At 40.2% G+C, this 24,652-nt stretch overlaps 1 protein-coding gene and 2 pseudogenes across 1 annotated transcript; 2 read left to right on the plus strand and 1 right to left on the minus strand.

Annotated features, from left to right (window-relative positions):
- The first annotated feature begins 79 nt into the window (after window positions 1–79).
- LOC103853080 (indole glucosinolate O-methyltransferase 1) lies at window positions 80–2,021 on the plus strand. The gene is made up of 4 exons (XM_009129986.3): window positions 80–549; window positions 860–1,170; window positions 1,262–1,326; window positions 1,414–2,021. Exons 1-4 carry the CDS (start codon window positions 80–82, stop codon window positions 1,711–1,713), a joined length of 1,146 nt encoding a protein of 381 aa, XP_009128234.1. The 3' UTR covers window positions 1,714–2,021.
- A 2,547-nt stretch (window positions 2,022–4,568) lies between these two features.
- LOC103853434 lies at window positions 4,569–20,444 on the minus strand (annotated as a pseudogene).
- Window positions 20,211–21,717, plus strand: LOC103853435 (annotated as a pseudogene).
- Window positions 21,718–24,652: the final 2,935 nt, after the last annotated feature.

A 24,652-nucleotide genomic window follows, 5' to 3' on the forward strand; every position in this document is an offset into this window, starting at 1 on the left:
ATGGCAACAAGTATGAACGTTACAACCACACTCGCAAACAAAACAAACTCTTCTTTCAATCTTATAACCACAAACAATAATGTCAAACCATCTTCAAGACCCCTTACCCAATTACCCTAAGCCGGTTTTAACCGAAGAAGAGCAAGAAATCGACGAGAAAATGGTGAGCTTGCAAGCAGAGAGTATCGTCAACACCGTGGCTTTCCCCATGGTTCTCAAAGCTGCCTTGGAGCTTGGCGTCATTGACAAGATCGCTGCAGCAGGCAACAACATGTGGCTCTCACCGTATGATATAGCCCGTAGTCTCCCTAACAAACCCACCAACCCGGAGGCGCCAGTGTTGCTTGACCGGATGCTGCGGTTACTCGTCAGCCACTCGATCTTGAAGTGCCGTATGATAGAATGTAAAGAAAACGGCCGAACCGGAAATATGGAGATGGTATATGCAACCGAACCGGTTTGCAAGTACTTCTTGAAAGATAGTGATGGTTCTGGTTCTCTTGGTTCTCTGTTTATGTTGCTCCACACCGAAGTGTTTTTCAAGACTTGGTACGTACTTCATTATTCTGTAAATGAGTTAAACCGAGTTGGTTCGGTCCTCACCAATACAACGAATGTTCTTTATAAACATGCTTTAGATTTAGGGAGTTATAGGCGATTTATTAAAAGTTTCAACTAAAAGTTTAAAAAATAAATTCGGGGGCTAACATTTTTTAATTTTTTTTATGCCTATGTAGTTTTTTTGAAACATTTTGGGAGGCCTAAGACACATGTTTCATTCGAGTTTGTCCGTGACAGGCCCTGTTAAACCAATCATAAACGAACAGATGCATATTACTTTCTTTTTCTTTATTCACAGGACAAACCTTAAAGATGTGATACTAGAAGGAAGAGATGCATTTAGCTCTGCCCACGGAATGCAAATTTTTGAATACATTAATTCAGATAGACAATTTGCTGAAGTGTTTGATCGTGCCATGTCAGAACCTTCCATCATGATTTTGAAGAAGGTTCTAGAAGTTTACAAAGGATTTGAAGACGTTAACACTTTGGTGGATGTTGGAGGAGGAAGTGGCACTACATTAGGTCTAGTCACTTCCAAGTATCCTCATATTAAGGGAGTTAATTTTGACTTACCTCAGGTTTTAACCAATGCTCCATCTTATCCAGGTACAAAACTACTTAATAAATTTGATTAAGATATATGATGAAGTGCCTCTCAAAACTTTTATTTGTTTTTGTTTAATTTTTCCAATTATAGGAGTGGAGCATGTCTCTGGAGACATGTTTATAGAAGTTCCAAAAGGAGATGCAATATTTATGAAAGTAACTATATATATGAATATAAAACTTGATATCTTTGAGTTTTGATTGTCTAATATCTCTAATATAATGTTGTTAATTTGTTGATAGTGGATACTACATGATTGGTCGGACGAGCTTTGTATAAAGCTTCTAAAAAATTGTTGGAAGAGCCTACCGGAAAATGGAAAAGTGATCATTGTAGATTTGATTACACCAACAAAACCAAAGAGTGGTGACTTTTCCTCTAACTATATGTTTGGTATGGACATGTTGATGCTAACACAATGCTCAGGTGGTAAAGAGAGATCGTTTTCGCAGTTGGAGAATTTAGCATTTGGTTCAGGTTTTCTTCGGTGTGAAGTTGTTTGTGGTGTCCATTCATATTCTGTTATCGAATTCCACAAATAGATTTGGAATCTACGGAAAGAAATGATGGGCCAACTGAATAAAGGATGAGAATTGGTGCTTATTTTAATGATTTTATTGCATGTAACATAGTTTTATGGTGTTGGCTTGCTCAATTTTCTTTTCAGCCTGTGGTGTTTGCCAAGTATTAACGGAGTGTAATGACTCTGATTGGTATGAAAGTGTGTTTGCATTATGTTTGCAATTGAAAGATTGTGTCCTATGCTTAAACTTTTGTTGGGAAATCATGTTCCTTGCCTAAAAGCATTTTAAATTATTTAAGCAAATGGATACGAAAGAATCTTATTTTAGTTTCTTTTTTGAAGGTTTTCAAAATGATGTCACTTAAAAATCGATTACAAATTTACAATACTAAATGGAACATGTATACTTGTGTTAATACAACCCCTTTCCTGTTCTCTGGTGAAAAAGGAAGTGGAGAGTAGGGATGGACAAAATATATGTAAATTTTGATTCAATTGGTTATTCTTTTCGATTCAAACCGAAATCTGGATGTTTGTAACCTCACACAGGCAAGAAAATATTAATATTCAGTATCCACAAGAAATGAAGCAAATAAGAAATACTAATCTTTTTAGTAATCATATACGATCCGATTTGTTATATGTATATTTTATACATATCTTTAAAGAATGATATATATATATATATTATAATTATTCTATTTGATGTAAGTTTTAATATTTTTAAATGAATTTTTATTTTAATAAAATAATTTTATTTTTATTAGCATTGAATTTTTATTTGTTTTTGATTTTAATTGTATTTTATGGATCGAATCGGGTATATGGTTAAATATATGAAAATATCTGATATCTAGATCCCAAATATCTATTTAGCTAGGAATCAAATTAGATTCTGATATTTTTTGGACGAAATGGATTCTAAAAAACTTGGATATTCGATTCGTGCTCACTACGATTGGAGAGGGTAGATGCAGTCTTCGTTAGCTTTGAGTTGTATTTGACTACACTTACACGCGTCTTAATACATGTCACTAAGTGTCAATTGAGATTTGAGAACCTTGACTACAACATGTGTTTATTGATTTGTGATCTACTTCACGTTTCCTACCAACAACGAGAACAAATGACAAACCATCTACCTACTCAGGCCCAGAATTTGCTTGCAGGTTTTGGTCTCGACATTAGTTCAAGAAGCTCATCACTCGGTCTGTCTTTTAGTGCTAGTTCTAGGTAGTCTCGGGTTGTCCTAACTCGATCACTTTTGGATCATTGCTTAGAAATTCATAGGTTTTTGATAGGTTGGTGCCATAGAGCGTCATCATCGGTTTGCTGGTTTCGTACTAAGGATAACTGGATAAGCGTCGTCAGTTCCTAGTTCCTGCTGTATTCGTGGTAAGAGTGTCATTGATCTTATAACTAGGGTTCGTATTCAAAACGTCTTCGGGGAACAGGGCTCGTCTGAAGCGTTGTCAGGAGACTATCTGTGTTCAGGGGCAGTCCCGAAAGAAGTGGGGCTCTAAACAAATGAAAAAATGGGGGCCCTTCTAACATAACTGAAATTTTAAAATTCATGAGCAAGAATTTTTTTTTTAAAACAAAACAGAAAAAAAAAACTAATTCTCAAACAAAAAATTAAAAAAACTGTAAATGTGGGAAGAGAAAAGATTTATTTTATGTAAGTTCCACTAAATTCTGTTGTTCGATTTTATTATTTATACATATAAACATTTTTTTAATGTTTCAAAAAAAACAAATTTTTTTTTTAAATGGGGGCCTTTTAATAATGGGGCCCTAGGTCCATGTTTCAAATGGCTCTCCTCAGGGACGCCCCTGTCTGTGTTTTATGGTGTCGTCGATTCCCTAGCTCTTTATGCGACTGAAGATCAGATTTTAGCATTGAAACTATAAGTTGTCGTTTACCACTTTTTCATCATTTTGAGTCTCAGAGAACTAATGTCCCGACTTTCATTTTCACTATGAATATCTACAATTTAGCACAAAAACAAGTTGTTGATTTAGACGCCAAATATACTCAAATGTTTATATGGTAGTTAAGTGGTGTTTTATTGACCATCATATGGACCTACTTACCATATTATGGGGGTTAGATGACACATTAAAATTATTAGTTTCTACATTAAATTATATACATAAATCTCATTTTATATAAAACGGTTGAACCGGAAAGACCGAAAGGGTATGTGCCATGGCGAAGCTACATGGAGTAAGGGTGTGGCAGTTGTCCAATATAGTATTTTTAAATTCAGTGTAATTCTTATAAAATTTCAGTGATGCCTCTCTTTTTTATTTTATACTTATGTTAGTAGTTTTCATTTCTGCACTGGATCTTTTTGTTTATACTTACGTTAGTAGTTTCATTTCTGCCCTGGATAGTAACAAGGTCTAAATCCACCAATGGCCCATATGCAGCCTTTTGAGTATGTACATCAATGCATGTTTTCATATGGACGGTTTAGTTCGTCAAATCCATTCTTTAGTCTTATGCATATTCTTCGACTAGATTGGTTCATCGGTACTAGCTCGAATTCCACTCTTCTGATGTGCCTGTGTTGAATATTTGTTGCAGGATGGATGAGATATTAGCAATGGTCGGGGAAGAAATTTGACCCACCTTCTAAAGTTTGAAAGCTATTCCTTAGTGTGCCGTCTGGTTAAGTTTCTGTGACTTTAAAGCTTGACTGCTTCTACAAAGCTCTAAGTGACTTAAGAGACAGAGGAAGAGATTTTTAGAATCTTAGCTTTGTTGAAATTATATTGCTATGTTTTGTTTACTGGAAACCATAGGTTGTAATCTTATGAGATTTCTGTTATGAGCAATTTTTCTTTACTAAGTATACAAAAGATTCTGACTTGCAATAATCATGATCACGAATACACTAATGATTAATTCTACATGTCTAGTAGGAAATCTCCGGCTTCTTGACAATAGAGGCCTTCACAGTTCTCAGAATCCTGACCAACTACTAACTCATACCCACCCAAAAAAATAGAGACATTGGATGCACGAGATAGATACATATGAATGGGGACTATTGGCCAAAAACAGAATAATAAGATGGATTCATCAACAGTTAGAGCGAGAGACATTGTACCCTGTCTGGAATATTCTGAGGCATTGGAGCTATAGTAACATGTCTTTGTGGGTTTAACCTCAGTGAACTCACGGTCCGGTCCGTAGATGAGGATGTTTGGTGGAACTTCGCAAAACGATTGATCACTGCAAACTTCTCTAGATCCTGGACTTCCACGATCAAGTCAGCAATTGTTGATCCGTTCTGTAGTCTGCAAAAAAAAAAAAAACAGATGTTCATGAGATCAAGCCGCCAAAACGAGTATCAATTACTAGAGAGAGATAGGCATGGTCTTCATAAAAAAAAAAAAATATATATATATATATATATATAGGCATGGTCTTTTACCCTGCAAAGTTAGTTTCTAGTTTCTGTGACCTGCTAATGAAATCTTCAGCAGCTTTGGAGATGTACTGGTCACTGACTGTTTCAGTTTTCCTTCTCTCAGACACCCTACACAAGAGTGGATAAGTTTGTGTCAATACATAACCTCAAACTCTCCAGCATTTCAAGGATAACAGTACATATACTTACGGGTTTGATTTGTTCTGGGGCAAAAGGCATTCGTTCCTATCAGTAAAAGTGGAGCTACATGCATCTCCTAGTGCACCTCTTGCAGCGATATATGCAACAAACTCATAGTTTGAGCTAGCAATCAAAGATATTACCCTAGCAGGAGGCGGGTGAAATAGTTGTTGCATGAGTTGTGTTGAATATATAAGCCTTCTCTTTGATCTCATTGGTAGGCCATCCTCAAGTAAATTTCCAAATTCCACCTGTGAGAACATAAGCCATCAACGTAATCAACAACATTGGATGGACAAAGAGGCAGGCGAGAAAGTATGTAATGAGGAAACTCACCTTTTCAGCAAATTGATTAGTTGCTCTGGCCCAATCAACCTCGGCCTCACTGTAAAGAGTATAGTAGATTAATACGGTAATCTATATGAAAGATTAAAAATCAATATTAGTGCTCATAAGCCACACATCTGAGAGTCTTAAGCCTCTGGGAACCATGCATGACTTCTTGATTCCAAGATAGAAGCTCTGTGTGGCTGTTTTTGCGCTTCTTTGGTTTATCAACCTTTAGAAGTGTATCAGTTACATCATGAGGCAATGACTCAGATGAGGGAATGTCCGCTCCTGGTGCGGAGCCTGACATTTGCTGCATATTAAACTGCTTTGGAGATTGAACATTATGTGAGCCATCAGCCGAACTCCCAACATTAGAAGATTTTTCTCCTATCTTCAAGGGGGTGAATCTTCCTGTATCATTCATGGGTTGAACCAGTCCGTTCTTGAAAGTTCCATATTGATTATACCAGGATGGAGCCATCTGAGGACTGATTTGTTGTTGATGATCTGCTCCAGCCGAGGCAGAATGATTCTTATTGAACAAACTCTGAGAAACAGTTTGGCCGAAAGGTAGCAAGTGGTTCGCTGATTCCTTGTGATTCAATCCATCTCTCAGTAAACCAGCAGATCTTAAAGGTGATTGTTGCTCCTCTTTGGAAGCTACCTTTTGAAGATGAACAGAACTATCCTCGACTCTCTTCACAGTCATCTTGGGTGCGTCAGCCTCCCCATTTTCAGCCATAAGCTCATTGTGACGCATATTATCTTTCGGAAGGTTGTTTGAAGGAAAAGAGCGATCAAAGGTTTGATGATTGCTCTGCACCATTCTGGAGAACATCGAAGCAACATCAGATGTTTGTTTCGCACCATATCTCTACCTTCCAACTCATGCATATTCATCGTGCCCCTTCCACTTAATGACGTGTCTCCTCCATTTTGAGAGGATAATTGATTTCTCTTCTCCTGCCTTGAGAAGCTGTCTTCTACGTGGCTATTGGTAACTGGATGCGGCCGTAATATATCTGGCTGAGGCTTAGATAGCTGGTTCCAAAACCGATGTTGCAGTGCTGAAATACCGGCTCGTGAGTCGGACCTCACACCAGAAGAGGAACTCTGCTGAGGCGAACTGAATCCAACCTGAGGCTGAGGAGAAGACAGCATAGGAAACCCTTCAGCTGAATCTCCTTTATTGTTGTGGGTTGTAGGATTTAGCAGGGAAGGTGTTTGTGCTGAATAGTCACTGCTTTGATCTCTTTCTTTCACTTGAAGGGTTGACAACTCAGAGGATGAACTGACTAAATGGTTAGAAGTTAATTGTCGAGTATCAACAGGCATCAGTTGATTTTGGCGATACCCTTTGGAATATGGGAAACCAGAGGCATTGTTGCTTTCTCCTTGATAAGTGGATTGCTGTGGAAAAGATTGATTAGATGCCCATGGAGCAAACCTTGATTGACTTGTTGGTCCTTTTTCAGGGGCAATATGAAGTGAATTCAATGGCTGCAAAGAATTCATAGAAAACTGCACATTATCAGGTGAGGGAGCTGGTTGAGATGGCGGAGCCAGCTGTAAACTAAACCCCTGAGAAGCAGATGACTGACTATGACGAAATTGACCACCATTTTCCACAGAATGCTCATCCGGCTGGTCCACCTTGTGAAGAAGCTCAAGCATAGTCTGCCTGCACAGGAAAAAAAAAATTCAGAAAGGCAATTGCAAGCAAATAGTGAATAAGAATTACTCAATGACCACAGTAAGAAAATACATCCCCAATGAATATTTGTGAAAACAGTACTCTGCTAGTTAGTTGACAAACTAAACCTTTTCAACCCAAAGGAAAAGTACCTTGACGAATTCTTCACTTGATTACACATATCAACACTTCTGTCGGCTGAAGCAGATGTAGTAGGTGAATTTTCTGATCCTATGCCTTGTAAAACATGTCCCTGCCATAATGAAGCCAAAAAGAATGTTCAGAGGGATTCAGATTTACTAGAACAATGCCAAAAACCAATGGATAAGAACTTACCCTGTCAATTTGCATGTTCATAGGTGGCTGACTAAGAGACTTTGGCTGCCCAAAATAGCCTTGATTTCCTGCAGAAACCTGCTCCAGTGTGGGAGGCAAATGGGCAATTTTTTCTCGATAAGGCTCATCAGTGACACCAGTATTACCCATGGGATGATAGTGAAATTTGCGACTAATCTGACTGCCATCTCTATAATTCACTTGAGGGGTAGCTTTCTCCACAGAGTTATTACCCAAAGGCTGTTGGTTTTCCTGGACATCCCTAGAAGCAGTAGACTTGTTTTCCGCAGTGGCAATGCCAAATCCATAGTTTGCCTTCATTTGTAGATTTTGGGTGAAGTGATTCTTCTGTTCAACAGGAGCAACTACGTTTGGATTAGAAGCAGCCTTCCAAATACCAAATCTATCTTCAATACCCTCATTCGTTTGAATAGAGCCCGAATCACTCTGGAGTCTCTCACTTAGTGCATTTGAAGCCTTGACGCCAAGATTCTGGACCCTGTTACCAAAGCCTGCGTCAATACTGGATGTTTCTGCTACAGCAGATAGCATAAGAGCACTCCAACCCCCACCTTTCAAAGAGGGGCATGCATCATTAAGGTCAGAACTACTGGACATCAGGTTTCCTGTCAAGCTCATATCAGTGTTGTTTCCAAATGTGATGTTAGGAGTTTTCAAGGCTCCTAAGACAAATGTTGTAGTATAGAAGATTGTCGAACCAGTTCTGAGAGATATCAAAGCACCGAGAATGCAAGTAATCACTTAATCTAAGTGCAACCAATGATTTAGATAGGTTTTTAAACTATGACTAATTAAAAGGAATAACTAAATGATACTTTCTTAACTATTGGAAAAGAGAACTCATGGATATAGGGATTAGACCTCGGGTGATCAAGTTTCGAACTAAAGATGGCAAACGATCAATCAATCTATTAACCTTAAGCTTAGACGCAATCCTAAACAAACTCTATGTCTAGATGAATGTTCATTTACTAAACACAATTCAAACATCAAATGTCTTTGGTTGAATATATGAAAGCAATCATTACTAACAAGTCTATTAGCTATCTTAGCATCTCTAACAACAAATATCTTTGGCAGAGCATGCTAAAAGCCTAGGAGAGTTGTCTCGGGCATTTCATCGAACACCTTTCGGGTGAGAAATGCCTAAGGATCAACAATTGAGTGGCCAACTCAGAAGATGCTTTATGTTCACTCTACTAGCAAGGAAATATGAATGATCTACACTAAAACATCCTAGTTCTAACCTAATCACCCTTAATCTCCCTAACCCATGAATTCAAAAGGTGATTACTCACTAATCTCCATGATCCCTCTTAAACCCATGTTGGATTTCAGATTAATCATGTAGAGAAATACAGGAAATAAAAGGAACACAGAATTTCAATAACAAAATTGATCAATTGATTCAAAGAGATCACTTTCCAAAGGTTTTTGGTGGTTTTCTAAGAACAAAGATGATCTGCCTCCTGGTGGCTTACAGAGTAATAAAACATAGGTTTAGAAAATAAAAACGTGCATAATGAAATGACCAAAATGCCCTTGAGAAATCACAAGTTCGAGCAGAAACAAAACACGGAGCGACCTCAGCCCGTCGCTCCGACAAGTCGCTCCAGGCTTCGGGAGCGACCTCGCTGTGTCGCTGCGAGAGGTCGCTCCGGGCTCGTTCTCGCGTCTCCGGGTGATGAAAACGCGAGCGACTTCTCCCTGTCGCTCTGGTATGGTCGCTCTGAGCTTCGGGAGCGACTTCAGCACGTCGCTCTGGAAGGTCGCTCCGAGGTGTAAATGTGTGTCTCCAGACGTGAAAACGCGAGCGACCTTGTGCAGTCGCTCTGGATGAGTCGCTCCGGGATGTGGTGCACAGCGACCTCATGCCGTCGCTCCGAGAGGTCGCTCCGGCAGTGCTCGTCCAAAGATCACTCTAATCACCTCCTTTTGAGCTCCAAATGCACCCAAATGTCTCCAGAAATTCCATGTGGTACTCAAATACCTGATAGAGACATATGCATGCAAAATGCAACCTAGACATGGCTAAGTCCTAATCTATATGATGAAAATGCACATGAATAAATGGATAAAACAATGTAAATATGCAAGATATCAACTCCCCCAAACCTGTTCTTTTACTTGTCCTCAAGTGAACTTTCTAGAACTTGCAAGGAGAGAGGTTTGAAGGTGGGAGCTCATAGCCAAAAGAAACACAACTAGCGAATATAATTAGCACACTCTCTTATTACACTCTAGCTTCTCTAGGCCTATCTCAAATCCTTTTGTCCCTACACTCATCATCAAGCATCCACACATTCAAATCAACCAACTCTCACATTCATTAAGCACAAAACATCAGGTGAATTCTTGCAAATGGTCCGTTGGTCCAAGTCACTTGGTTGGGTAAGGGAAGGCTTTTATTCAAGTGGTTCAAGAGGTTCAAAACATACGATCTTTAAGGTGATTTACTCTCAAAACAAGTAGCCTTGACATTGCACATAATGTATCTAAGAAAGGGACCAACTCATGCATACAATGCTCAATCTCCATTGTTCTACCCTTTTCCCAAACATACCATTAAACAATCATTCCCAAATGTCAAACCCAACTCACATCTCTCACCAAAAGATCTTAAGAACTTTAACTCTTTCTTTTTGAAATCTACAAGGGATTTTTCTACAACCTCAAAACATTTCTTAGCTCTTAACAACTTTGCTAGCCCCCTTTTCTTTCTTTTCTTTTTTTTTTTTTCGATTTCTTTTCTTTTTTTTTATATTTTTTTTTTTTAGGTTGGGGGCCAAGACTTTTCAAAACTAGAGCTAGAGGTTCTCTACTTATCCCAGAAAATCAATTCACTTAAGCACAAAGAGTCTATCCTTTTTATTTTTTATTTCTCCCAAATCATGTTCACAACACTCACCCTCCCACCTATAGCTAGACAATAGAGTGTCCAATCTAGCAAAAATGAAGATCAAGCATTGTCGTTCCCGATACTCTCAACATTATGCGCATGTAAGACTTTCCGAAGAAGGCCTCACTCATCAAACAATGAAAGCTTAAAAGGAAGGAAAGGTTTTGGGAGTGGTCTACCACTAGAGTTTGTCAAAAAGATTGGCATAAAAGATGTGACAACTCCAGTGTGTATAGCCATGACTCAGTACACAAGGGAAGCAAGAAGCATTAAGTTCATTCATTTCTAATAAGGTTGTAGTTGGCTTCAAAGACTGAGTTTCAGCAATCAACAAGTTTCAAGAAGAGTTTTCAAGGCTCGAAACATACAAGTCTTTTCGAGAGGTGCAAGGCTACTCAATGGTGCAACGTAGTGTTCTTTACAAGGCATTTAAAATCATTGCTCCCAATGCAAGTGAATGCAACCTATATGCTCTAGACTCTCCTAATGGTGCAAATGATGCAAACTAAATGAAAAATCTTTTTTTTTTTTTTTTTTAAATGCAAATAGGTGTGGCAATGCATGACTCAAATGAAACACAATCAAAGCAAACATGATCAAATGCTTGGTACCTCCCCCAAACTTGAGTTACACAGTCTCTGTGTTGTCAAAGAAAGAAGGAGATACCGAGAAGAAAACTAATATGCAAAAATGAAATGGTATATACAAGGGAGAGAAAGAAGTACCTCCTATGGATAATAGGTGGGGGCAGATGCCCCAACATCGTCGTCGTCAGGAGGGAAGGTGGTGTAGTAACCACCGGATGCTGAACCGGAGCCTCCATACCATGGCTGGCTCTCAACCTCGTCAATCTCGTGCTCACTGTCAGAAGAAGCAAGGGATGGGGATTTGTTGCCGGAAGTGGAAGGTTGAGTGGGTGGGTTCCTCCACTTACGCTGAAGCTGCGCAGCAGTGAGGGGGAAACCAAGAGCATCAGGCGGGGGTGGAGGCTGGGGGTTTGAGGTGTTCGCGAAAGCGAAATCAGCTGAGCTACATCCAGCTATTCCTCCCCTAGTTAAAACATCAGCTACTTTCTTCATGAACTTTGCTGAAGTTTTTGCCTGCTTCTTCACAGTCTTGCTGAGTGCCTTGCACTTATCCTTGAGCTTTTCTATCGTTCTGTCCTGAGCTTTGTTCCACCTCTGGAGACGACCAATGTGGTCATGAGCATCACGGAGAGCTCCAGGGGGAAGGACTCCGTCATGGGGCTTGAAGTAGTAGCGCGGAGGTCCATAGATATGCTCAGACGTGTCTGCAACAGGCGGGTCAGGTTGCGTAGGGACACTCCTTCTCCTTGACGAAGCTGCTTGAATTGGATCGAGGGGCCCGTGTTCTCCGAGAAAGTACTCCTGGGAAATGTTGAAGCTGACAGCTCCTGGTATCTCTAAACTCGTCAGGTTCCGGTTTGGAAGAACCACCTCGACTGGCTTGCCCTGCAAGTAGTAGTGGTAGACGTAGTCCTTCCCATACATCCCACTGAAATAGGTGGCAATCCTCAAGTAGGTGCCATCAATGAACCTAGGCCCCGCTGCGTCCTTTCCCAAGGGAACATTCAGAAATTGGAGCAGTGGTGTGATCATTCCGCCTATCCCCATCTTTGGGCGCGAATCAGTGGTGTACCACGCCCAGTCTCTGTAGTGTTCGAGACGGCCCACAAAGAAACTGACCATCCCAAAGGTAGCATAGATATCAGTGCTGGGAAGGGGTAACACTCCAGGTTGAGCGTAAGGACGGATAGCCGGACAGAGCAGTCGCATGTCTTCCTCAGTAACATTACCAGCTTGCTTCCGTGGGTAGAAAGCATGGACTAGCAATCTGTGGAGGTAGCGTACAGACGGGTGTCGGATGTGTGAGTTCTTGTCAGCCCCGGTAGAGTGCCTGTTTCCAGTGATCAACTTCCAAAGCTCTGTGGGGAGGTTCTCACACTTGGGAAGTGAGTGGTCTTCTAGGTCTTGGAACCCCATGACCCTCCCAATGTCCTTGAAGTTCATGTTGTATTCCCTTCCATTGACCTTGAACGTGATTTTTCCCCATCCTTGCCTCACATGCGCCGTGTCGTGGTAAGTGACCACAAGAGAGGATAGGAACTGACAAGTGACATCCTTGTAGAAAGGATAAGCCATGGTGAGGAGTTTCGGCATCTTCAAATGTCCCAGCATTGCCTCAATATCAGAGTCTAGACCCAACTCCTTCAGCAGGTTGAGGTCGGCGAACCTGGTTGGAGCCCAGGTGACTCCATTCTTCAAATGATCATACAGCTCCTCTACAGATGGAGTTTTCGCCCTGTCTCGATCAACAACAACCCCTTTGCCCTTTGACATCTTGGCTTTCTTCGTAGGTGCTGGCTCATCATCACTCTCAGTTTCACCTTCCTCATGGGTGGGAACTGCTACACTTTTTCCTGCCCTCTTCTCGTGTTCTTTCGATTTCCTTGCAGCCAACGTCTGCTGTCGCACAGTCCGCTGCGTCCCTGAGCCAGTTGGCTCGCTGGTTAAAGCCTTTCCTCTTAGTGCAAACTCTTGATTTTCGGCTTCTTGCCTCTCAGCTTCCAACCTGCCCTTTGTCTTCTTAACCATTTTCACCTGAAAAGTTACAAACTTGGAAAGGGATAAGTAGATGGAAGTGAAGAAAAAGAAGACTTTGCAAGCGAACATTTTGCAAGAATGAACTTAACAAATGAATTTTTCAGTTTAAACTCAAGTTCAACACAATGCAACAATGTAACATCTTAACGCATCTAGTACACCCGCAAACACACTCAATTAAGGTCAAATTCGAAAAATCCCCAAATCCATGAACCCTAATTTTGCCAAAGTGCAAATTAAACTCAATTTCACAGTTAATTCAACAACCCAACATGATAGATAAGCTTTCCCTAGTCTATTTCACCACAATCTAGCAAGAAGAGGACCAAATTTCGACTTTCAAATTCTAGGGTTCATAGACCTACGAATTTGAATTTTAAAACTCAATACCTTGCTCTGGATGAAAGGAAATGGTGAATGGGTGGTGAGGAATAGACTACAGGGGCGAAAGCTTGGATTTAGAAAGAAGAAGCAGTTGATTTGGGTGAGAATTGAGAAAGTTTTGGGGATTTTGGTGTGGATGAGTTTGAGAGAGTTTGTGAGTTTGTGAGAGGAGGGGAGAGGGATAGAGTTGGAGTCGCAGGGTTGGGGTAGAGTTAGGGTCGTCCGGTTCGGTTTAGGGTGGTCTAGGGTCGGTTTACTTGAATCAAACCGGGGTTTAGAGTTAGGAAACTTACCTGGACCGGGTCGGGAGCGACGTGAGGGTGTCGCTGGGAGAGGTCGCTCCCGAGTCGTTTCCTCGCGTCGTGTTTCGACAAAACCGCGAGCGACCTTGAAGTGTCGCTCTAGAAACCTCGCTCTGGGCTGGAGCGACTTCAAGGTGTCGCTCTAGGACGTCGCTCCGGGTCAGTTTTTGAGCTCCGTTTCGTCGAAAACGCGAGCGACTCCGAGGTGTCGCTCCCATAATGTCGCTCCCAGCTGGAGCGACCCTTCGGCCTCGCTCCGAGACCTCGCTCTGAGGCGATTTTTTCTTGATCCGACGACGAAAACGCGAGCGACCATGGAGTGTCGCTCTCGAAACCTCGCTCCCAACTGGAGCGACCTTGAGGTGTCGCTGTGAGACCTCGCTCCCACGCACGACTCCTGCTCAAAATGAACCGATCAAGCACCTGCACACAACTTCTCTCTCTTTTTTTTTTTTTTTTTTTAATGCAATAAGATGAAAAATGGAAATACCAATGCAATATGTACAAGGATACGCATGGGACTTCCTCCCAAGTGAGCTTGTTTTAAGTCCCGAGCTTGACTTTGCCTCCTTTTAGATTAGGCCGGGGTAGGATCAGACAGTGGAGTTGAAACCCCATCTTCCTCTGGTGCAGTAGCCATGTAGAGCTTAACCCTTTGTCCATTGACTGTGAAGTCTCTTCCATCAGTGCTCCACAAAATTATTGCTCCATATGGTCTAACCTCCTTGACCTTGAAAGGACCGGACCACCTTGACTTAAGCTTTCCTGGAAACAACTTCAGCCTAGAGTTGTAGAGGAGAACTTGGTCTCCTTCTTTAAACTCTCTCTTCAGGATGTTCTTGTCATGGAAAGCCTTAGTCTTCTCCTTGTAGATTCTTGAGTTCTCGAAAGCATCCAATCTTATCTCATCAAGCTCATGTAGCTGAAAGAGCCTTTTCTCTTTGGCACTCTTGATGTCGAAGTTCAGCAACTTTATTGCCCATAGTGCCTTGTACTCAAGCTCCACTGGCAAATGGCAAGCTTTCCCATACACTAGGTTGAAAGGTGTGGTACCCAGTGGTGTCTTGTACGCTGTCCTATAAGCCCAAAGTGCATCGTCAAGCTTATTAGACCAATCCTTCCTTGTAATCCCCACAATCTTCTCCAGGATAGATTTGATCTCCCTGTTAGAAATCTCAACTTGGCCACTTGTTTGGGGATGATAAGGAGTTGCCACCTTGTGCTTCACACCGTTCTTCTTGAGAAGTCCCTCAAGCAGTTTGTTAATGAAGTGGGAACCTCCATCACTGATTACAACTCTTGGAACTCCAAACCTTGGGAAGATGATGCTCTTGAACATCTTGATTACAACTCTAGCATCATTGGTGGGGCTTGCAATGGCTTCCACCCATTTGGAGACATAGTCAACAGCCACAAGGATATATTTGTTGCCAAAAGATGATGGAAATGGTCCCATGAAGTCAATACCCCAGACATCAAACACTTCAACTTTAAGGATTGGATTTTGAGGCATCTCATTCCTCTTGGTGATGTTTCCTCTCCTTTGGCAAGAATCACACTTTGAAACGAAGTCTTGTGTATCCTTGAACATGTGTGGCCACCAGAATCCAGCTTGTAATATTTTTGCAACTGTCTTGAAAGTGGCGAAGTGACCTCCATAGGATGATCCATGACACTGTGCAAGGATCCCATCAATCTCCTCATTTGCGACCACTCTCCTATAAAGCTGATCTTTGCAGAGAATGTAGAGGTAGGGTTCGTCCCAGTAATATCTTTTCACATCCTTGTAGAACTTCTTCTTGGCATACCCTACAAGATTCAAAGGTTCTCTTCCTGTGGCTAGGTAGTTCACCAAATCAGCATACCAAGGTTCTTTCTCCTCTGTTGCTTTGACCTCTTCCAGCTTCCTACCAGTCTCACAAACTGCTATCACTCCTTCGATAGCCATGATCTGCTCTTCAGGAAGTCCTTCGTCAATAGGGACACCAGACTCTATCCTCAACCTGGACAAATGATCAGCTACTCCATTCTCAACTCCAGGTTTGTCCTTGATCTCCATATCAAACTCTTGGAGCAAAAGGATCCACCTCAAAAGCCTGGGTTTTGCATCTTTCTTGGCCAGAAGGTGTCTCAAGGCAGCATGATCTGTGTAGACAATGACTTTAGACCCAACCAAGTAGCTCCTGAACTTCTCAAAGGCAAAAACAATTGCCAGCATCTCCTTCTCTGTTGTGGCATACCTCATTTGAGCATCATTGAGGGTTTGGCTGGCATAGTAGATCACATGGGTTTTGCCATTTTTCTTCTGCCCCAGAACAGCTCCCACAGCATAGTCACTGGCGTCACACATGATCTCAAAAGGGAGATCCCAATCAGGTGGCTGGACAATTGGGGCACTAACGAGTTCACCCTTCAGCTTCTTGAAAGCTTGTAGACATTCCCCGGCAACGGCGCCAATTTGATGTTAGGAGTTTTCAAGGCTCCTAAGACAAATGTTGTAGTATAGAAGATTGTCGAACCAGTTCTGAGAGATATCAAAGCACCGAGAATGCAAGTAATCACTTAATCTAAGTGCAACCAATGATTTAGATAGGTTTTTAAACTATGACTAATTAAAAGGAATAACTAAATGATACTTTCTTAACTATTGGAAAAGAGAACTCATGGATATAGGGATTAGACCTCGGGTGATCAAGTTTCGAACTAAAGATGGCAAACGATCAATCAATCTATTAACCTTAAGCTTAGACGCAATCCTAAACAAACTCTATGTCTAGATGAATGTTCATTTACTAAACACAATTCAAACATCAAATGTCTTTGGTTGAATATATGAAAGCAATCATTACTAACAAGTCTATTAGCTATCTTAGCATCTCTAACAACAAATGTCTTTGGCAGAGCATGCTAAAAGCCTAGGAGAGTTGTCTCGGGCATTTCATCGAACACCTTTCGGGTGAGAAATGCCTAAGGATCAACAATTGAGTGGCCAACTCAGAAGATGCTTTATGTTCACTCTACTAGCAAGGAAATATGAATGATCTACACTAAAACATCCTAGTTCTAACCTAATCACCCTTAATCTCCCTAACCCATGAATTCAAAAGGTGATTACTCACTAATCTCCATGATCCCTCTTAAACCCATGTTGGATTTCAGATTAATCATGTAGAGAAATACAGGAAATAAAAGGAACACAGAATTTCAATAACAAAATTGATCAATTGATTCAAAGAGATCACTTTCCAAAGGTTTTTGGTGGTTTTCTAAGAACAAAGATGATCTGCCTCCTGGTGGCTTACAGAGTAATAAAACATAGGTTTAGAAAATAAAAACGTGCATAATGAAATGACCAAAATGCCCTTGAGAAATCACAAGTTCGAGCAGAAACAAAACACGGAGCGACCTCAGCCCGTCGCTCCGACAAGTCGCTCCAGGCTTCGGGAGCGACCTCGCTGTGTCGCTGCGAGAGGTCGCTCCGGGCTCGTTCTCGCGTCTCCGGGTGATGAAAACGCGAGCGACTTCTCCCTGTCGCTCTGGTATGGTCGCTCTGAGCTTCGGGAGCGACTTCAGCACGTCGCTCTGGAAGGTCGCTCCGAGGTGTAAATGTGTGTCTCCAGACGTGAAAACGCGAGCGACCTTGTGCAGTCGCTCTGGATGAGTCGCTCCGGGATGTGGTGCACAGCGACCTCATGCCGTCGCTCCGAGAGGTCGCTCCGGCAGTGCTCGTCCAAAGATCACTCTAATCACCTCCTTTTGAGCTCCAAATGCACCCAAATGTCTCCAGAAATTCCATGTGGTACTCAAATACCTGATAGAGACATATGCATGCAAAATGCAACCTAGACATGGCTAAGTCCTAATCTATATGATGAAAATGCACATGAATAAATGGATAAAACAATGTAAATATGCAAGATATCAAAATGCTTCCCACAAATTGTCATCCGAACCAAACAAAATCTTTTCTTCTGTTGGATCTAAGGCTGTCGACTTCTGTGACCCAGAAACATTTCCAGGCGCTTTTATATATGATTTTTCTGGTGGACCAGAACCCTTCATCTGGTCGAGTTTCTCCTGCGCTGAAACATTTCTCTCGCGTGGATCATCTTGCTGGAAACGTTCAAAATTTGGGCTATCATTTGAACCTGGAGCTGAAGTATTTGAGAACATCGCTCTCTCCTGGTATGTGGATCTAGGTAGCATAAAACTATCAGGCTGATTGGTGAGAGTGGAACCATGCTCCGAAGATAACCTGTTCATCTGAACGGAAGAGAAGGAATTTTGAGGTGCATTTGCCCCACCAAGAGGCATGCTGTACAAGGAAGGTTCAAACTGTAAGTTCGCCTGTCCGTGCTCAGCGCCAAGCCCACTGGATGAACCTTGAACAACTGGTGAAATGCCGGGGTGCATCCAGTGTGTATTTCCTGACACAAGATCAGGCTGCCAACCATTACTAGACGCATCCTGAAGAGGCATGCCATTAATCAAAAGGTGTGACTGATTATCACTTGAGCGATTTCCATTTACTGCATTTGAATTCAAAGAGTTGAGCTGCCTGGCCTCCAGGTGTTTCCAGTGCTGTCCCAGTAGATTTCGTGGCCTAAAGCAAATTTATGTGGTAACATATATATATTTTTTTTTTAATATTTTGATCCAAAATATATTTAATATTTTTTTTAAATATAAAATGATATAGTAGTTTAGTTATAAATAAAAAGTATAAATAAAAATTCAGATGAATATTTGATCAGTAGTGGATATTTTAATAAATTAAAATCACTAGTTTGTTTGAACTATTATTATCTTTTTTTTTTAACTATTATTATTATCTTTAGTAACAAAAAAAAAACAAATAGAAAGAATAACAAATAAGTTACTCAAATTAGAAGAGAAAAACACACATGTCAAAATAGAAAAATAGTGGAAATGTTACAAGTCCAACATATTTAACTTTGAAGTTCCAAGACTCCAACTGAAACAAAATGTGAAAATTAATGTTTTAACCTAACTATAATCATTATTAAAAAATGTGGCCTCAAAAATTGTAAATTATTTTGTGGCCTAAAGCTCCAGCTTCACTGGCCTTATGGGAGGGACGCCCTGGGTGTTTCTTATGAGGCTGTTGTTGAAGTTGATACTCGTGCATTTGCTTAACCATAACTTGCTGCTTTAGTAGTTGCATATCATTGAAAGCCATCTTCTGCCTTGGAAACGGCTGGAGCATGCCAGGCGGCTGGCTGTTTAATTTCTGTTGACCACCAAAGAAATCATAATTAACCGGAGATTCTCCTCCCATCTCAAACCTCATAGGAGTTTTATGAATGTCAGAAGTAAACCCTTTCGCTGATAAGTTATCTCTACTAGATTCTACACCCACTCCCAAAACAGTTGACCCATTCTGCAGTGCCATCCCATGGATGTAACCATTTGTGAGTTGCTGATTATCTTGCAATAGACCTCTGGAGTACTCAGACCTTATAGAAGGTTGCTGCTGCGTATAATTCAAGGCATGGTGTGAATTTGAAGATTGCCATCTCTCTGGAATAAGAAAGAAAGGAAGGTTTTAAATCCCACATCATAAGCTAGATAGAATATAAGTGGACAAAACGCATACCAGGTTGTTGTGTGCTACAATAACTCTTCAGACTGGCAAAACTGGATGGGTCTATACGCCTCTGGTTTCCAACTAAACCGTTACTGAAACTGGACCAGCTTCCATCAACAAGCTGAGACTGATGCTGGTCTTGAGATAGGCCTTCTTGTCCAAAGAAATTGTGGATCCTCTCTCCATATTCGTTCCCAGGCATAGATTTTAGCTCCTCAACTCTGATTCACTACATAACAAAACATAGGAGTACTTTTGCTAAATCAGAAGAAAAATAAAATTACAGAATTGCTTTAAAATCTCGTGAATCCACTCGACTCGAGATCAAAATCAAATCGAAGCTCACACTAACCAAGAATTCAACCTCAAAATTCCTAGCGATAAACTTCAATTATTGAGTATTGTAAATCAATCTCACTTTCTAAAAATAAAAGTTTAGGGTTTCTAAAAAGGGAAAGAGAAAGATGTGAACTTACACACAAAGGGAAAGCCTTTCTTCCTCCAACATCGATTTTGAAAGAGTACTGCGTTAGGGTTTCCGAGCGAGCGAGAGAGAGAGAGAGAGTGATCGAAATTTTTTCAACGGCGGGAGCAGGAGCAACGACTGCTGAGGTTCGGATTCGGAAGCGTGTTTCAGGCTCGGGTCCAAAGCAGACGTCTCGTTTTACATTAGAAAGTCTCTTGTAGAGACAGAAGGTTATGGAGCTGGTGTAAGTGTGGGGCCCCAGTGACGGACCATTGCAACCAAACCCACCTAAAACGTTGAAACGACATGTAAACATCATCTCATAAGATACTTTCTTCAGTCGTTTTTGTTTAGACTTTTTACCGATTTTATCTTATAAGCCACAAGAAATTTTTGGGACAACGTTACATCAATTAAATAACGTTTCATGCTGTTTAACTGATCTAGGAATCTTGAATATAGGACTTCAATGGGGAAGCTCTAGAGAAGTTTATCAAAGAGTCAAGCATTCCACTTGTCACCGTCTTTAACAGTGATCCAAGCAACCGTCCATATGTTGCATCATTCTTCGACAGCTCTGCCACTAAGGTAACTTGTTATGTTTGTTCTAGCTTTTGCATTGCTCTTAATTTTTAAACTCTTCTATGATCTTTTGGTTTTGATTGGTTGTAGTAATATTTTGAAATTCAGGTAATGATGTTTGTTAACGTCACTGGAGAATCAGCTGAATCTCTAAAATCAAAGTTCCGTAAAGTTGCTATACATCTTACAAAGGACAAGGTCTTTCTTTCCTTGTTGGTGATGCTGAGGGCGGCAAAGGCGCCTTGGAGGTTAACTATTACATTATTTGTCTATATCAATCATTTTCTTATGCTATAAGTTACACATCACTAAGCATAGTTTGTTCTTTGGTATAACAGTACTTTGGAGTAGAAGATATCCAAGTTCCCCTTGTCATTATCCAGACTCCTGATAGCAAGAAGTACTTGAAAGCAAACGTTGTGGTTGAGGAGATTGAATCATGGATGAAAGACTTCAAGTTCTTTTCACCCACATTCTCGTGAATTTTTTTATTTAGAAAAGCTACGTAGAATCAATATAACCCGGCCAAGATCATATATTTTGTGGGCCTTGTGCTCATATATAAAAAAATCTATACCAAATTGTTGTTGTGTTATTGTGAATTTAAAAATAAGGACGTTAATCTATGTGTTTTTATCAAATCAGGGCCGTAAAGAAAATTTCAAAAAAAAAAAAAGGACCTAATGCAAATTCACTTAGAGCACATGGCACTGAATATAACCAAACTTATTTTTTTAACGCTTAGTAATCAATCAAAAGTGTCCTTACAACTCTGGTCTGGGCCAAATAGGCCAGGAACTAAAACTCAAAGAAAAAGACACCAGTAGGAGGTATTTATAGACTAATCCCATACACATGTGGGTAAGAAATAAATTCAAAAACCCAAAAAGGTTATGAGAATGTGAGAATGAGAGAGTCCGACTCACGAAGCAAGCAGTTTTAAACCTCTCTCACTGTGATGAGAGTCCACCTCTCCCAAGACAGATAACCTCTCCATCACAAAGAACCTATGGCTTCACAATCCAGTAACTTAAAGACTTATTGATCTTCATAAGACTTCTCTGAATACGGCGAGTCGGACAACACATGACCCGACCAATAAACGCCTTGATAGAAACCACCATGAAACAAGTAGCAATGCCTAACCACTCTGAAAAGAATGGATAACAAAATGAAAACGTAGGACAAGCACACCAGCGAAGTACAACAAGTCGCAGAAGCAAATCAATCTTAAGAGTCGACACCAAACTTAGAACCAAGAACTCAAACTAACTACCAACAACAAGGTCTTAACATTGATGGAAGGCAAACGAAGAACCTAAGCCGGCACACATGAAAAGTCCATAATGATTCCGTTGCAAAAGAACTAAGTCGGTAAGATCAGCGACATAGCTCTACCAACACCATCAAAACAATCACATAACATATCTGAAAGCAGATCGCTGGATCGCCATTGTCACTATCTCAACACCGAAGGCCAAACTTCAAAGACCCAAGATCAACTTGGAAAGAGAAAGATTAACCGCTGCTTTGTAGGAGCTCTCAACAATACAACGCAGAAGATAGCCACAGTTGACAAAGACCACCACAAACTGGATACTGCAGAGGAACACAAAACTAGAACCAGAGACCTCTCCCAAAGACTCGAAGTACACTCCCCAGATCTGGCCGGAGCAAACTAGAGACCAAACCGGAAAACGAGAGGAGTGGCTGGAGCAAACTAGAGACCAAACCGGAAAAGGAGCCAACACACCTTCCTTGCTCTAGCAGAACACCGGAAACACATGACACATAAGAGAAAGAGGAGGAAGAGCCTCCCCCGGCGGTGGCGGAAGCCAAACCACCGGGGAGGCTGTGGCAGATCTGAGAACGAAGGTCTTGGCGGCCGGCTAGGGTTTTCTCTCAGGAATGAAAAAGCTTCAAATATAACCAAACTTAATGAACATGTCTCCTTTAGGTCGGGAAAGTTTCTGAGTACAAAAACATCTCAACCTATTCCAGCTGAAAACAACGAACCAGTGAAGGTTGTTGTAGCTGGCCTTGACGACATAGTTTTCAAGTCTGGAAAGAACGGTGAGCACATTTTAGAACTCTTAATATAATACCATTCGTTACGAATTTATTACAAAACAAAAACTGATAAAAAAAAACATCAAAATCTTATATGTCAGTCTTGATTTTGATGTTGCCCAAAACTATCCCTGATCTTGGACGAAGTGGCTTTGGCGTTCCAGAACGACTAAAGTATGATCGTAGCAAAACTAGTAAGCTTTCTGTTTCTTTCTTGTTCTCCATGTAAAATCCACTTTGATAATGATGTGTCTTAACGACAAATGTATGTGGTTGGCACAAGATGCTACTTCAAATGATATCCCAAGTGAAACCGTTGATGCGAAAGGCATCCGGACCATTTACTTCAGATCAGTGAGTGGAAACGTTCTAGTGTATGATTGTATGAAGGAGACAGGACAAAGGAAGACTTAATAAGCTTCATTGAGAAGAACAAGCCAACAACTTCTCATGTTGAAAAGACTACTACTACTACTACTAGTGCTAAGATTGAGGAACCTAAGAAAACTGATCAACCTAAAAATAACTGATGCACCGTAAAGGACGAGCTGTAACAGTCTTATTTTTTTTGGAATTTGAGTAAAAGTTTTATTTAATAAAATAAAGATTATACTTTCTCCGTTTCAAAATGTATGATATTTTAGATATATGCACAATTATTAAAAAAATATTATTTTTGTCTACAAATATCATTAAAATATAAATTAAAATACGTTCAACAGATTACAAAATAAAAAACAAAATATTATTGGATACACAGTTTTTAATAAAATAAAATAATTATCTAGAAAAATGAAAATATCTAATATATTGAAATATCAAACTCTCTAAAACATAATAGAGGGAGTAGTTATTTATGCTTTGTCTTTTTCTGAGTGTCATTGGAACTAACCAACAAAAGTTTGATTTATAAAGCCTATCAATCATTTAGAGGCAAAAGTTTCGCTGATAGGGGTAAAGTAAATCTATGAGAGATGGAATTTATCAGTTTACTATTAGCAAAAGAATGATAATACAAGAAGTGTAAGATATCAAACAAAGTTTCACATTAGAAGTTAGATGAATGAATGTCTAATATATAAAGAGATGTCTAATTCTAATTAATACGAAACCTTTTGAAAAGAAAACCAAAAATAAATTCATGCAGGTTTGCCTAAGGTCCAAAGTGGATAATATCTAACTAATCAAACAATATAGAGTTGGACATTGATTTAATAAATCTCAAAATTGGTATCAAAACCAGGTTAACGAAGATCTGAAAGTAGACAAAAATACCCTTCCAGTAGGAAGTGGACCCTTCAAATCAGAAGAGGAAGTCTGTGGTAGAAACAAGTCCAAATTATGTAACCTGTGAAATTGTGGGGAATAAACATTCTCAAATGAACGATATGTTGTGAAGACGCATTCTCAAATGAAGAAAAAGCATATGAGATGAGTGGGTCCTTAGTTTGAAAGGGAGAATGTGAGATATCAAACAAATGTCCACAATAGAAATGTCTAATATATAAAGAGATGTATAATTCTAATTAGTACGATGCCTTTTGGAAATGAAACCAAAAGTAAATCTATGCGAACTTATCTAAGGATCAAAGTAAACAATATCATACTAATCAAACAATATAGAGTTGGACATGAATTTAATAAATCCAAACAAGATAGAGTAGTCGGCGCGGCACAATGAATAGTAATAATAATAATTGTAATACAGTATTATCCAAAGCTTTCACGATATACAAGACCACTGATCACGAGAACGATATTATATTTGGCATTATCACAGATTTAAAAAAAAAATAGTGGAAGACAAGTAAACATATGGAAAACGTTTTATAAACTATTTCTTTTACTTTTTTCTTCATCTCAGTTGCAACTTTAAACCCACATCACATAATTAATGAGTGATGTCAACAGCCAGGGCCGGACAATATCCAGATTCGAAAAATCGAACCTAATTCGATTCCAAAGCGTCCGGATCCGAAGAGCCAAATCCGATCCCCAACATCTCCCTCCCTCTCTCTCTCTC

This window comes from Brassica rapa, chromosome A02 (assembly GCF_000309985.2).
Source record: "Brassica rapa cultivar Chiifu-401-42 chromosome A02, CAAS_Brap_v3.01, whole genome shotgun sequence".
NCBI classification, from domain to species: Eukaryota; Viridiplantae; Streptophyta; class Magnoliopsida; order Brassicales; family Brassicaceae; genus Brassica; species Brassica rapa.

Bases quoted from the DNA above. Each gene is read 5' to 3' on its own strand.
- LOC103853080 (XM_009129986.3), top strand. From the start codon at position 80: ATGTCAAACCATCTTCAAGACCCCTTACCCAATTACCCTAAGCCGGTT. The intron at 550-859 runs GTACGTACTTCA...CTTTATTCACAG, and splicing joins GAAGTGTTTTTCAAGACTTG to GACAAACCTTAAAGATGTGA. The intron at 1,171-1,261 runs GTACAAAACTAC...TTCCAATTATAG, and splicing joins CAATGCTCCATCTTATCCAG to GAGTGGAGCATGTCTCTGGA.